Source organism: Elgaria multicarinata, chromosome 11 (genome assembly GCF_023053635.1).
Source record: "Elgaria multicarinata webbii isolate HBS135686 ecotype San Diego chromosome 11, rElgMul1.1.pri, whole genome shotgun sequence".
Lineage (NCBI taxonomy): Eukaryota > Metazoa > Chordata > Lepidosauria > Squamata > Anguidae > Elgaria > Elgaria multicarinata.
In genome coordinates, this window is record NC_086181.1 from 14,846,813 (window position 1) to 14,862,992 (window position 16,180).

Consider the following 16,180-nt stretch of genomic DNA (forward strand, 5'->3'; position numbering starts at 1 on the left):
ATTATTGGGCTGGGAAAGGGGAAAAGGAGCATTTTACCACAGCCATTTTGAGGTGGGCACACACCCCCTTTGGGGGAGGCCATGTTGGGGTGTCCTCTTTTTTGGTTTCCAAAATATGGTCACCCTACTTTTAGCCCCACGTTGCATGACTCCTCCCACCCCGTTCTCCATATGTTACCGTGGCTGTCTAAGGCAGAGAGGCCGTTGTGTGGAGACCACAATGCGTGGAGGCTTCCCTGAGGCCCTGCGTGACATTTATGTGTGCTTCCTGCCTCAGTTGTCCACGCTAATATGTGGATGGGCAAGGGCAGGGTGAGAGATATAATGTCAGGAGCTGGGCGAAAGGCAGAACCCTTTTCAACTCATTTTCACATATAGAGTAGGAGGTCGTTTGATTTTAACATCCAAAGGTATGGGTGGGTGAGGAGAATTCTCAGGACCAGCTCCATATTTGAGGGAGGCGGCAGCAAAGTGCCCTCCACGTCCCACCTGACTTACCTGACATTAGCAATGGACATTGACAGCCAACCTGTATTTGTAGACTAATTGTGGAGAACCCTCGTGTGGAACGGAGACTTACTTATATGTGTTAATATTTTTGTACTGTGCTTTATTTTTCCTTCTGCTTAGTGAGGTTTAGTTAAGTTTATTTGTACTATTTATTATAGTACAAATAAACTTAACTAAACTAACTAATTTTATTATAGTGTGTGTATTTATCTGCCGACACTATGATTATTGTAGTTTTTGAATATTGTTGTATTTATTGCTGTTTGATACCTTGTAAATTGTATTTTTTGTAGTTCATTTGTTATGGTGAGCCGCTTTGGGCACAATTTTGTGGAGTCAGTGACTGGCCCAAAGTCACCCATTGTGCTTTTTGGCCGAATGGAGATCTGAACCCAGGTCCCATTCCGACATTACACTACACTGTCTCTCCATAAAACATTATAGAATGTTTTATTTGTAGAGCCCGTGTTTTCGGCTGTGTGGCTTGTAATTTTATTTTTTATTGCAAGCCTCCTCAAGTGCATGGAGAGGTGGGAAACGAATGTTCTAAATAAAGAACAAAGCAAATACTTTCAGGAGGGCGTTGGGATTTGTGAAAATTCATTCATCCACCATCTCCCACCACTTTTCTAAATGATGCAAGAAATATTTAATATCTGAATTCTGGAGTGAAAATCTTGACATCTCGATATTTGATGGATTAAATGAACGAATGTAGATAACATAACATTTACTAATCCTGCTGCAAATCACCTATCAGATACTGTCAAATGTTTTATTACTGCATGTCTGATATTGTCTGCTGTTCCCATCCACTGCAAATTGACTGTCAAATAACTGACTTCTACAAGTCAGATACAATCAGACCCCGGCTGCGACTCAAATGCACCCCTCTCATACGCATGCTTTTCTATGCTCTTAATATAGATGCTATATGGCACAATGTTCTATATGTCTACTCAGGAATAAATCCTATTGAGGTCAATGGGACTTACTCCCAGGGAAGTGTGCATAGGGTTGCAGCTGAAATCTCCCACACAGAGGTATTTCTTTTTCATTCAAGACTGCACTTTACTTCTTCACATGTACATGAGATACAGGCAGCTGATTCTTGGGCACAGCAATGGCAATATCCCAGCGGTCCCTCCTGGACTCCACAGCTGTTCCCCTCCCTCTGTTTGAGGACAGAGCCTGTCCTAGGAGCATCTAAACTAGCTTGTTGCCTCAGGTGCGGCGGTGAATTCTATCCTATTGCCAGTATTTATTTATTTAATACATTTATATACCGCTCCATAGCCAAAGCTCTCTAGGCAGTTTACAAAGAAAACAGTGAACATTAAAAACAAATACACAAAAATTTAAAACCCTCAAAAGCCTAAAAACAACACTATCCATTTAAAACAACTATTCTGGGGTCAGTTAAAAACTCAGCATATGTTGTGAACAGCCTGGGATTGAAGCAACAAGAGAGAGGGTCTTCTCTGTGGTGGCCCCCCAACTGTGGAATGATCGCCCTGACGAGGCCCGCCTGGTGCCAACATTGTTATCTTCTCGGCGCCAGGTCAATACTTTTCTCCCAGGCATTTAGCAATATGAAATGAGCCTGGGCCTGTTTTTTTTAGGCTCATAGTTTTTTAAAGCTGTTATAACGGTTTTAAATGTATGTTTATATTGTATGTTTTTGTGGTTTAAAATTTTTGTATATTGTTTTTAAGTGTCTTAATCTTATGTAAACCACCCAGAGAGCTTTGGCTGTGGAGCGGTATACAAATGCAATAAATAAAATAAAATTAAAAAAAATTCAGCAACAGTCAGTTTCTGTACATGGACTGGGGAGTGGGGGGGAGGACATCTTGTCCACCTCAGGCAGCAAAATCTTTTGGGCTGGCCCTGCACCTTTGCAAACATTTATTTATTCAGGGAGGAAAGCACTGGAGTGTGTGTGTGTGTGTGTATGAGAGAGAGAGAGAGAGAGAGAGAGAGAGAGAGAGAGAGAGAGAGAGAGATATTTTGATTCAATATTGGGAAAGGGCAGGTGAAGAAAGGGAAAACACCCCTCACTCTTCCTGCCACTTCTCTGTTATCAATCCATGCAAAGTGGCTTTTAAAAGAAAAAAGAAAAGGCCACCCAGCTACTATTCCAGGTAGTTTGGCCCACGGACTTCAGCCCTTTCATGCACAGATTCCAATTCTGAGATTAAGCAATTTCATTATACCTCTCTCCCCATCTCTCTCTCTCTCTCTCTCTCACACACACACCCACCCACACACACACACTGCCTGATTCTGTAAATAAATTCTGCCATACGCACACAATTGCACAGTAGTCCCATCGCCCCCGCCATTTGCTGTCTGTATGCACACCCCATCACAACAGCACCTCTCCTGCATATGGAACAGCCAAGATTATCGTATCACATGAATTGTTAATCAAATCAGCAAGGCATCTCTGGATAGGATGCAAGTGGTGTGTGTGTGTGTGTGTGTGTGTGTGTGTGTGTGTGTGTGTGTACAGCCATGCATGTAGCTGAGTGTCTCTTGGGTGTTGAAAGTCAGCCACCGTTTAATTGACTACACAGAAACACTAGGAATGGGAAATGAGGGACATCAACAGCAGAAGACATGAAATATCAGGAGGCAAAGATGGAGACATTGCAGTGAGCATGTGTGTACATGTACACATACACACACACACACACGGTAAACACAAGACTGCTTAATTTGGGAAATGAGGATGCTGAGATGCAGGCTGCGTGGATGCTCTGGTCCCCAGAATTTTTGCTCCCCAAATCCAAGATGAGTGGAGTGTGGTTGAAGTTATACTGTTTGTTTTATACTTTGAATGGTTTTAATTTTTGTGAACCGCCCAGAGAGAACTTTGGGTATTGGGCGGTATAAAAATGCAACAAATAAATAAATAAATAAAGTATTTATGGTGAGATTTCTACACGTGCTCAGAGATGCTCTCATAATGCAACCCCACGCAGGAAATGTGTTTGTGTATGTACGGACAAAGGGAGATGGTAGCACTTTGGGAGGTGATAGTACGGCCGCTTCTTAAAAAGCCCTCCCTGGACCCCCTGGAATGTTTTTAGGATGTTTTAAGGATGTTTTCATCATGTATGCTATGTTTTTAATCAGTTTTTAATGTGTTTTATATTCATTGTTGTTCCCCGCTTCGATCCAAGTGGAGAGGCGCGTAAGAAATAAATTATTATTATTATTATTATTATTATTATTATTATTATTATTATTATCCAGTATCAAATCTTCCATTTTTGGGCAAGGTGATTGAGAGGGCAGTTGCCTTCCAACTCCAAGCAGTCTTGGATGATACAGATTTTCTAGACCCATTTCAAACTGGCTTCAGAGCAGAATACGGAGTCGAGAGACTGCTATGGTTGCCTTAATGGATGATCTTCGCAGGAGTATTGACAGGAGGAGTGTGTCCCGGTTGGTGCTTTTGGACCTCTCGGTGGCTTTCGATGCCATCAAACATGGTATCCTTCTGGAATGCCTGAGGGGATTGGGAATCGGAGGCACTGTGTTCTAGTGGTTCCGGTCCTACCACTCGGGCAGGTTCTAGGTGATGATGTTTGGGGACAGCTGCTTCTCAAAGAAGGAGCTGTTGTATGGCGTACCACAGGGTGCCATCCTATACCCAATGCTGTTCAACATCTACATGAAACCGCTGGGAGAGATCATCCGGAGGCATGGGGCGGGGTGCTATCAGTTTGGCGATGACACCCAAATATATTTCTCTATGCCTTCAATAACAGCATCAGCTAAGGATAGTGTGTCTCCTCTGAATGAATGCTTGGAGGTGGTAATGGGCTGGATGAGGGAAAACAGACTGAAGCTGAATCCAGACAAGACGGAGGTGCTTACTGTCAAGGGCCCTAACCTGGGTTTGGAGGTGTGTCAACCAGTTCTGGATTGAAATAAATGGGACGTTAATCATGCCTAATCTAAGTAGATTTCAATGGGCCTACTCTAAGTATGACTAAATCTGAACCCAACCTGTTGATTTATTTTTTAAAAAAAATAATGAAATATGTTTTTTGGAGGTTGTATGCTCCCCCTCTCCTGTGTCTCAGCACACATCTATCTATCTATCTGTCTGTCTATCTATCTATCTATCTATCTAAAAAAGCTGGGAGTGTAGAATAGTGGTTAGGGTGTTGGAGACCCACATTCAAATCCCCATTCACTGGGAACCTTGGGCCAGTCACTAGCTCTCAGCTTAATCTACCTTATAGGGTTGGCGTCAGAATAAAATGGGTGGGCAAGCCATGTATGCCACCCTGAGCTCCTTGGAGGAAAAGGGGGATATAAATAGTGGGTTGAATGCTAACTTAAGTCCCGTTGATTTCAATAAGTCTCCTCCAAGTATGACTAAGTCTGGATCTAACTCATAATAAACAATGTGATATTGTTATTCCTCCAGCACATCTGTTACTTGTCTAGGGGAGAGATCATAGGTTTGTGCAAGGGGTGTGCTGGGTGTGCCCAGGCACACCATAATGTCTCAAGCAATAAACACTGAATTGAGGAGGCCGTTGAGTAGGAATCCAGAGGGTATCTAGACGCGGTGGGAACAGGTCTCCAGCTGCACCACCGCCATGACAAAGAACTGCTGCCTCCAAGAGAGCACCATTTCTCCCAGCAGCAGGAATGAAAAGGAATTGCCCTGCCAGGAGCCAAACCCGCTTGGACACTAGGCCTCTGCTTGAGCAGCTACAACGGCTCTCCTACGGTCAGGCAAGCAGAGTGAATAAATGAATAAAAAATAATGTCCTTTATGACTGAGCATTCAATAAATGTTCGCCTTTAAAAGAAAAATTCCCAGGGTGCACGCCCTAATGAAATGTGCTGCACACGCCTATGGGAGAGATTGTAGCCCAGTGACAGCGCACTTGCTTTGCATGCCCAAAGCCCCATGTTCAATGCCCAGCGGCATCTCCAGTTAAAAGGGCAACGGATGGGAAAGACCTTTTGCCGCCTGAGACTCCGAAGAAGAAGCAACACTGGGCAAACAGTCCAGCCTTGTACAAGGCAGCTTCTTATGTCCCTGGAGGTGCTTGGGAGAGGCTTCTTTTGCCATTGAGAAGAGAAAGATCAGGCGAGGAAAGAATGGCGCTAAGACGGGTGGTTTGGATTTTGAAAAGCTGTGATCCCCACCCACCCAGACACAGGCAGCAGGCAGGCTCAGATGGCTGCCTCAAACCCCGCCCTTTCCTCTCCCTCCTCCCTCGAAAGCACAGAAATGGAAAATGCCCAGCAGGCAGGAGTGGAGGCGTCACGCCAGTGGGATCAAAATCAACCCTGTGCAGTGAGCGTGGCTGAGGGTTGCTCTGTGCCGTCCGTCCTTACCCAAACAGCCCCGTGCATACCTGTGCGTAGAGATCCTTCACCCCACCATCAGGGCTGTGTCTACTCCACGAATTTAAATGTGTTGCCCTGGATACTTTTGGGGGGCAGGGCGGGGCGGGGGAGGGGGGAGGGGGGAAGTGTGATTTCTTGGCAGGGAAAAGACCCAGTCCCGGTGGGGAGCCAATGCAGGCAGATTTCTGAACTAGAGCATAATAAATACATGTGAAAGAGCAGGTCCACCTATGGGAATAATGTTCCTGAGAATCACACGCACTTCATGCCTCTCAAATATGCCAGTTGTATGGGGGTCCATGGCCCATCCCTGGTATAGAACATGGGGGGCTATGGGAGCCACTATGCACTACGTTAAATATGTAGTGTGCAACCAATCCCCACCATTTTGTTGACCTTAGTGTAAGCATGCATCCCCAATCCAGATCGGGACCATTGTGTATGGATAGGGGAGGCAGCAATGGAGTTTTTATTGTTGTATTTAGTCCCTGCAAGCACTTCTCTCCCTCCACATTCCCCCCCCACACACACACCACAGGGATGAAATACAAAAAAACCCACACTCCATTGATGCCAATGAAGTCTTTTCTCTCTCTTTGTTTAGCCCCATCAGGGCGGGGGCATGAATTGGGGGGTGGAAGTAGCTGGGTGGGAAGCTTTAAACTTCTCCTACCCAAGCGTGGTGACCGTGATTTGGATCAGGCCCTCACACACGTACACTAAGGTCAACAAAATGGGGACGATCGGCTGCATGTTACATACATATGGTAGCATATAGTTTAGCCCTCAGTGACAGAGCACACGGTTTTCATACAGAAGCCTGCTGGTACAAAACAGGGCAGCCCGTTTACTAACAGGGACTGGCCGGCGAGATCACATTACGCCAGTCCTTTTACAACTTCATTGGCTGCCAGTCCAGGTCCGGGCCTGATTCAAAGTGCTGGTACTAACATTCAAAGCCCTAAACGGCTTGGGGCCAGGTTATTTGAAGGAACGCCTCCTCCCATATGTACCAGCCCGGACCTTAAGATCATCCACAGAGGTCCTTCTCTGTGAGCCCCTGCCAAAGGAAGTGAGGCAGGTGGCTACTAGGAGGAGGGCTTTCTCCGCTGTGGCACCCCGGCTGTGGAATGAGCTCCCCAGAGAGGTTCGCCTGGTGCCTACACTGTATTCCTTCTGTCGCCAGCTGAAGGCCTTTTTATTTTCTCAGTATTTTAACACCTAATTTAACTTAAATTTAAACTTTGCTGTTTTAATTCCGTATTTTAATCTTACATCAATTTCTGCTGTGTGGTTTTATCCTGGTTGTGCTTTTTATATTATATTTTGTATTTGTGTTTTTAGACTGTTGGTTGTTTTATTATGCTTTTCATGGTTTTAATTTCTGTGAACCGCCCAGAGAGCTTCGGCTATTGGACGGTATAAAAATGTAATAAATAAATAAATAAATAAAATATCCAGTTCAAAGAGGGCCCCGTAGCAAGGTCTGGAGAACTGCTGGTCAGTAATTGAACCAATGGTCAATTTGAGGCAGCTTCATATGTCAACATGAAGCCAGAGTCCTGCAGTCTTGGGATAAAACAAGACTTTGCCAAATTTTAATTTGCATCAAGACTCAGCTTGAGCTAGTGAAGTAGTCATATGATGACTTTGGGCTCATCTGCTCCAAGCAGGATATTGCACTATGAAAGCGGTATATAAAAGGCAGGAGCCACACCACCGCTTTTTAGTGGTACTGAAGTGCACTGCAGGTTCTACACTACTGCTTTATAGTGGTACTGCAGTGCACTGACAACTGTTGGGACCCATGACACATCTACACCAAGCAGGATATAACACTATGACAGCAGTATGAAAGTGGTATATGGTATGTGTCAATGGGCCCCAACAGTTGTCAGTGCACTTCAATACCGCTATAAAGCAGTAACGTGGCTCCTGCATCTTATATACCACGTTCATACCGGTTTCATAGTGGAATATCCTGCTTGGTATAGATGAGCCTAGTGTCTCTGAGCATGTACAGAATGTCCCCCTCACCACAGCCAACTCCCAAACATTTGGGGGTAAGGATTTCAGATCAGCGGATGTGGCTTGGGAGCCGCCCCCTCCCCTCGAGTTCAGGACACCGTCTGCAGCAAAGATCCTAGAAGGGTTGCCAGTACTTCTGTTTAGGTGACAGCTACAGGATGGGGTAGGGATGGGGTGAAGCCGGGAAGAGACAAGGAGCTTACCAAAAACCTCATCCGCATCTTGGAGTTTGGAGGAAGACATAATGAAGTAAATCTGTGAAGGAAGAGAGAGAGAGAGCAGTCAGGGCATTCAATCCATCCAGTTTTCAAAGGGAGAGAGAGGAGGCCAGTGAGGATGGGGGTTTAAATTCTAGAACTCTGGAGCCAATTTCCAGAACATTCACTTATGCCCCATCCCACAACACTGTAGAGACATGAAAGCACAACCTCACTTGATTTGAACTTGACCCTCTTGTAAATCTTATTTTAAGTGATATGATGTACAGCCGGAGTCTTGCAAACACCTCTGCTTATTTGACCTAATAGCTCAGCTCTTGCTACTACTATTACTGCTGCTACTACTACTGAACCAAGGTACTATTTACTTACTTAAAGAATTCATGAACTACCTTTCCCCAACGCTCTTGCAGACCTACATACGCAGGCAAAAATGGACGAGTTCCTCAACCCAAGTGGCTTCCAAACTAAATTAGACCATGGAGGGATGGAGGGAAAGCAACCCTGGGCAGTGGGAGAGGCAAGGGATGAATGATGGTAGGCAAATGCAGCTACCCTATTTCTTCGATTCTAAGACACACTTCCCCCCCCCCCATATAAACATCTCTAAAAACGGGGTGCGTCTTAGAATCGCGGGTGTGTCTTAAATTTTTTTTCTGTTGGTGGTACTGAAATTAGTGTGTGTCTTACAATCGATGGTGTCTTACAATTGAAGAAGTACGGTATATGCACTCGGGTTCCAAGGAGTAGGGAGAAACAGCAAAGGTTACACAGAAAATATGGATTTGGTGGGAGGGGAGAACTTGAAGGAAATGAGTGGGGTGGCAGTGCCACCATCCTCACTTCCTTCAAGTAAATTTTACTTGATCATCATCTATAGTGGGACCATTTATGCATCACCAAAAAAAGAGGACAAATGGGGATGCAGATTTGCAGAAAACATGCATATGCGAATGTACAGGAGCACATTTAGATATAACTACTCTCATTTCAACAGCAATACAATAATCCAGTGTTGTACTGGAGCTAGTACTGCAGCACCAGCACTTTTTGATTAGCAGGGAAGCTGACATCCTCTGCCACCCCCACTAGGGTGACCCTATGAAAAGGAGGACCGGGCTCCTGTATCCTTAACAGTTGTGTAGAAAAGGGAATTTCAGCAGGTGCCATTTGTATGCATGTCGCACCTGGTGAAATTCCTTCTTCATTACAACAGTTAAAGCTGCTGGATCTATGCCAGAGTGACCAGTTACTAAAGAGGGCAGGGCTCCTGCAGCTTTCACTGCTGTGATGAAGAGGGAATTTCACCAGGTTCCCCATATATACAAATGACACCTGCTGAAATTCCCTTTTCTATACAACTGTTAAAGATACAGGAGCCCTGTCCTCTTTTTCATATAGTCACCCTACCTCCCACCCCACCCAGAATTCCCTGTTTCCACTGATCTTAGCTGAAATCCACACAATAGCTGGGAATGGGAGAGGGGGAATGAATTTTCTCATCCCGCCCCCATTCCTAGGAATTTCCCCTATATTCCTAGAAATGATTTGTTAATATCGATCAATGCAGTTACCTGCATTTTGGGTTCTCCCTGGGGGTGTGGCTACGGGGACAGTCATGATGAGCGCCTGCACTTCAATGATTACCACTATGCCACTGAATATATCTCACCATAGTGGAGAAGGCTGTGACCTGATGACCTGTGCAGTGGAATGCTGGGACTTGTAGTCCAACACAGCTGGAGGGCATCAGGTCGGAGCAGGCGACAACTCAGCGCACACAGCCTATCTTTCATTTTGCACACTGCAACTGCTGAACGGCTGAAGGCTTATTGCAGGGCAACTAGTTCTTGCAAGTATGTCTTTAGCTAAAAGCACAAAGAGTCTCTTGTCTTTTTCATCCATTAAAGAAAAACTATGGCAAAGTGAACCAATATCGCACGTGGACCAGACTTCCAGCAATTTGTAACAGTGTGCGTGGGAGGCTGGGAGGGGGGACGGGGCAGCGATCCTTGGCAGGAGAATTCCAGCCCAGGCTGTGGCACTTCAAAGATTTGGGATCCAGGCCCATCGGACATAACTCTACATACATTTTTTGCATATGATCATGTATATCTATATATGCAAATGAAGAAATACTTACTGAGATGTATTTAAATTTCACATAAGGCAAACAAACCAATTAATTTCTCACCCAAATAGCCTCAAATGGAATAAATTTGTCTGTTACATTGTACCCCCCTCCCCAAATCATCTTTAATCAATAGTTCCTCTTCATTTAAAATTACTTTGCAATTTCTTCTTCCTCCCATCCTACTTCTTTCTTTGTCCCTTTTGAAAGAAAATTGTCGCCTGGGCTCATGCAATTAAAATGAGAAGAATGCTTCCATTAACACCAATAGAAATTTGCTGCGGGTAGGGGGGTTAACTCTTTCCTCCCTGGCTTTGCCAGGGGAGCACCTTCTTGGATAAGAGGGTGCTTACCTTACATCAGGAGTGTTGAACCTCTTTCAGCTCAGGGGCTACATTCCAATGGTGGCCGGGGCTGATGGCAAAAGGGGAGGGCCCCAAATATGAGCATATTTTCACTTACAGCTCTTACTGTCAGTAACTAACACTTAGCAGAGGCATTTCAACCCTTTTAGAATGGGGGTGGGGGAAGGAACGGGGCAAAAGCTGGGAAACCATCCAACATTCAGTGGTTTGGGACAAAAGGTTGGACCCTAGAGGGCCAGATTGGGTTCTCGGGAATTTCTGCATCTCTGCCTTAAAGCAGCCTTCCTCAACCTGGGGCGCTCCAGATGTGTTGGACTGCACCTCCCAGAATCTGGGAGTTGTAGTCCAACACATCTGGAGCGCCGGACCCTTTATGTGATGTCTGGGGCTGAGTCATGTTTTGGACAAAATTTGTTTACAATTCTGTACCGCTAATTGTATCCCAAATCTGCCTTCTGAGACAGGGCCTTCAGTCTCCCTCACAATCAGCTTTAGCAGTTAAGGGCATAGTCCCATGGGCTGAGTCCTCAATTATAAGCTAGGGTGACCATATGGAAAGGAGGACAGGGCTCCTGTATCTTTAACAGCTGTATTGAAAGGGGAATTTCAGCAGGTGTTGTTTGTATGCATGCAGCACCTGGTGAAATTCCCTCTTCATCACAGCAGTTAAAATTGCAGGAGACTTGCCCTCTTTTGTATCTGGTCACTCTAGTATAGCTCCTGCAGCTTTAAGTGTTGTGGTGAAGAAGGAATTTCCCCAGGTGCTGCATGCGTACAAATGACACCTGCTGAAATTCCCTTTTCTATGCAACTGTTAAAGATACAGGAGCCCTGTCCTCTTTTTCATATGGTCACTCTATATAAGCCCCCAAACTTGGAGGATTTATGATCATCCTATGCAGGGTATGGCAGTGGCGATCTTTAGAGGGGCAGGGAAGGAGGGTGGAGAAGCCTCAGGGTAGCTTGTATCCTGGCCCTTCCAGTCTCCTCCCCTCCCTGCCCACCGAAAAAAACCCTGTCCCCTCTCTGGGGTTGTGTTTCTGACCTTGGACGCCAGCCGGTGCAGTTCTTTCTGCACTGGTTGTGAGGGGGGGGCAATCAGACATCCGATTCCCCCTTCAAGGTCAGAGCACCATGTGCAACCTCAGATCGCAGAATCCAAAGTGTCCTCTGCCCCCCTCCCCCAGCTGCTGTCCAGGGGGCACAGGATTGCTCCCTAATAGGCTCCTGGATGTGCCTGGGTGGCTTATTTTTTTTATTTTTAGACCATCCAATCACTAAAGTGTTTTGGGTGGAGTACAGGTAAATGGAAAACATAAAATGAAAAATACAAATAAAACAATGATAATAAAACATCGTGGATTAACACCACGATCAACCCAGCAGCAAGGGGTAGAAACAGTGCAACACAACATAACATTCAACATAAAACAGTGCAAAGATTTAAAAGAACTAAGCAGTCCTCAAAATCCCTTCGTTCATCGAAATAATTCCACACACTATTCCTCCCGCTCCAAGGGCTGCGGTTGTATTTCTCCCACTTTCAGTTGTTGGGGTAGAAGGAAGGAAAGTAAGCAGGATTCAAACTTATAAGCAAAATAGATTTGAATAAGCCACCCTAATGGATTTGATAGCTTTCGCTGCTTCTGCCCCTGGAGTGTATTAAGCGTTCGATTCATGCATTGCAACAACCCATTACTCATGAAGTCCTGCCCACTAGAACAGCTGACACCTGCCTTGTCAACCACTCCAGCATCTACCAGCCAGCAGGGTGGGTTGGATTGGGGGGGGGGGGAGGGGGAGACAGAGGAACAATCCTCCACACATAACCCCTCCCCTTGGCTTGACACAAAAGCTATGTGCATTTCCTGGGGCTGATGGGAAAAGCCAGAGATCAAATGAATCTGAAAGAAGAGGAAGAAGGGTGTGTGGTGGTGGTGGTGGTGGGAGAATCATACATCTGAGCTGACTGATAGCTATTGCTTAGGCCTACCTACTAAGAAAATGAAATGACCTAGAATCTATAAGGCAAAAAAGGAGGAGGGGGAGGTGAGGGGGAGGAATGGAAAAGAGAATGGGGAGAGAGATAAATATAGAAAGAGGGATGTTGACATGGGAAAACAAAGTACCAGAAAAAAGATTTGATTGTCTGTTTTTTCATGGCCTGGAAAGGGAAAAAAAGTTGAAGTCTACCTAACACTGCCGCTCTTAGTGTGGACTGGAATATTTTAATGCTTCAGCTGCATCTTTGCAAACAGGAGTTTCTTTTGCATCTGAATGATACTCATATCAAGGCTGATCTAGATATAGAGGTAGCTTATCCTATCTATTCTTTCTAAGCCATAACGGATAGAATCACATCAATCATATCTGCAGATACCTCTGTTTTCACCCAAATGCCAATTGTTTTAGTGTGTGTGTGCGCACACAAATGCAAACACACACACACACCCCAAACCAATTCTGAACCAGAAAACCAGTGGAGCAGCCTTCTGCTCTAATGCAGCTGCTCCTGCAGAAGAGCAGTGCTGAATGCATGCAACTGAGATGCATGGAGAGATCCCTATTGGGGGGGGGCATGCATGAAGTTGCACATGCATGACAGGGTCCTATTCTTGGAAGTGGTCTTTTGTCCCCTACACAACAGGCGTCTTGTTCCAGCTACACCTGGTACTGGAGATGCCCACAGAAGCGCACTTCAGCACATTTGCTGGATCACTGTGGCTATGTCTGCTCTCTGGAGGTGTAGAATCTCTGAGATAGATAGATAGATAGATAGATAGATAGATAGATAGATAGATAGATAGATAGATTTATATCCAGGCTTTCCACATCCCTAGGCATTTGACGGACACACACACACACACACACAGAGAGAGAGAGAGAGAGAGAGAGAGAGAGAGAGAGAGAGAGAGAGAGAGCTGGAAGGGAGCAGGAAGAAAAAGCAGAAAGGGATGGGGGAGCTTATGGGTATGCAGAAAAACAAGGAGGGGGGGATTCAGGAGAACATGGGCTTGAAGAGAGGCAGAATGGAGGAAGAAAAGTGGGAATGGCATAGGGTGAAGGTCCTCAAACACATGCAAATCAAGAGGAAACTGGTAACTGGGCCAGGCTCAGCCCCAAGGCCTAGTTCTATACTAGGGCCATAGCTAGACCTAAGGTTTATCCCTGGATCGTCCAGGGGTCAAACCTGTTCATCTAGGTGACACACAGGGGATCCAGTGCTCAGGCAGGGGCGAACCCTGGATGATCTCAGGATAAACCTTAGGTCTAGCTGTGGCCTAGCTCTCCCTCTTCAGCATCCAGCACCACGAAACTGCTCAACTTAAGTTTTCCTTGCAAAAGAAACCGGTACTGTAGATCCTGCCCAAGCCGCTGTCCGAAGTAAGAGCCCAGTTTCTGCGTTGCGTTTCTCTACTCCACCCTTCCGCTCAGCTCAGAGCTGCAGTCCAGCCTCACCACAACCCTAAGTGGCAGATTAAGCTAAAAGGGAGAGAAGGAGAGCTGCCCCGAAGCTTCATAGCTGAGCAGAGACTTGAACCTGGTTTTCGCCACTTCCAAGCCCAGCACTGTAGTCACTGCACCATGTTTTCCTGGCCTCTGAATTCAGAGTGACATGCACAGAGGGGGAGAGACACCAGTTAGCTACTTCAGGGTTGGAGAAAGGAGATAGAATTGGGGCGGCGGCAGGGGGGGGGGGGACGGGACACATGACCTACCCACAGTCTGGGGCTTAAAGTCACAGCTGGATTGGGTAACCCCCTCAGCCTGAAAAGAAACAGTGCGATCCTAAACACACATCATGCTCCCTTGAGCATGATGGGTCTTACTGCTGATTAAACATGTTTAGGATTGCACTGTAAATTCTATCTATCTATCTATCTATCTATCTATCTATCTATCTATCTATCTATCTATCTAGTATGTTACCATTGAAGATGGGCCAATAAAAGAAACAGGGAAATCGTTGATGAAAAAGAAAAGTAAGTAACTTTTGTTCAAAATATTGTCCACATTTCAGGAGAGTTTGTATGTTAAGGGCTGTAACAGACCCAACCAGGTCAATGAGAGAAGAATTGCTAAATATTTTGCACACTATTGAAATTATTGATTATAATGCACAAACCTGCAGGGCCAGGGATGGGGATTCAATACTCGCCAAGTGCGTAAAACATCTTCTTTTCCTCTGCTTCTGCTTATAAGAGGCCAAGGAGGTTTTTAAAAATAAATAAATAAAAAATCGCCCACTGTATACATTTCCTTCCTGTTTCCGATTCTGATCTGACTGTAATCCAGCAAGAAGACTTTCCCGGTAGGATCAGAAACAAGCAAGAGGGTGGGAAGAGATATTTAATGAGGCCAAAGGGGCAACTGAATCGATTAAAAAAATAATAATTAAGGGGGAAATCTCAAAGCACAATGCAGCGGCTTAGCTTCAAAGCAAGAAAAGCAACACGGACGGCGGTGGCGGATGGAGGGGCGGGGGGTGGGGGTGGAGATTAACATCATGAAGAGAAAAGTGCCACCTTTGAAGCAAAGGGCCTGCGTTATCGTTCATTCATGCTATTAACCCTAGTGCTGCTACTCCTAGCCCCCCCCCCCTTCTCAGCGTGCTGGGCGCTCTCATCAAAGGCTGGGGCTAGTGAAATTGACTAGCAAACTGAAACTGACATGTAAACACGAGAGGGAAGGGGCTTACCTGAGGCACGAGGCGGCATCCTCAACAACCTCCTAAAGGTCTTCTTTGAATCCCATGCCTCCATCCCAGGGCCATTCCCCTTCCCTCCCTCCGCCCCCCATGGCCTCTTCGACTCTCTCGCCGCCGGATCCGACTGTTACGCCGATGCTTATCTTGTCCCTGTGATGTTTGCATCCAAAATTAAAGCATCAGGCAGCAAGCAAGAGAAGAAAAGCCGGAGAGGAGGAAAACATACAGATCCAGGCAGGTCTCCCGCGGTGAAGATTGCAGCTTTGCGGTGCTGGTTTTCTTTTTGGGGTGGGTTCTTTTTTAAAAAAACTGACCTCTGAAATAGCCAAACTGGGATTGGGATGGTCCCAGGGACTGAAGGGGGGGGGGGGGAGAGAGAGAGAGAGTCAGAGGCGGAGATTAACTGGAACCCGGAAGCGGCGGCGGCAGCAGCAGCTTGGCTTGAAGGAAGACGCTATCGCTGCGTTTATTACTTGAAATCCCCTCCCAGATGCTTTGGCTTGGCTTGGGGGCTTGGCTTGGCTTTTCTAGATCCCAGGAGCCCTGGATGCGATTTTCCTAGGCCAGGCGTCCCTCCTGGCGACAGGAAAGGGAAGCGAGGAAAAAAGGTGGGATGGATGAGAAAGTAGGCAAGGGCGGAGGAGGTGAGGGGAAGAGGAAAAATAAGCGACAGAAAAATGCTGCAAAAATCTGCATAGGTACCCCCCTCGTAACACATTTGGTTGGAATTAAGGGCTGGTTCACACATGATGCCTGTTCAACACCTGATGTCTGCAACATCAAATGATAATTGTATTTATTTTAGTCATAAATAGTTTTTAAATATCCCACCCTT

General features: G+C 45.8%; 1 protein-coding gene across 2 annotated transcripts in view; it reads right to left on the reverse strand.

The window, feature by feature from the left end:
* The window catches only part of SAMD14 (sterile alpha motif domain containing 14), a 32,278-nt gene extending 16,656 nt beyond the window's left edge, over positions 1-15,622 (reverse strand). For both annotated transcript variants that reach the window (XM_063138243.1, XM_063138242.1), the window contains exons 1-2: positions 15,337-15,622; positions 8,127-8,178 (exon numbers count right to left, since the gene is read on the reverse strand). In XM_063138243.1, the coding sequence (XP_062994313.1) occupies positions 8,127-8,166 (40 nt within the window). In that variant the 5' untranslated portion in view covers positions 8,167-8,178; positions 15,337-15,622. The remainder of the gene's footprint in view (positions 1-8,126; positions 8,179-15,336) is intronic.
* Between the last annotated feature and the right edge of the window lie 558 nt (positions 15,623-16,180).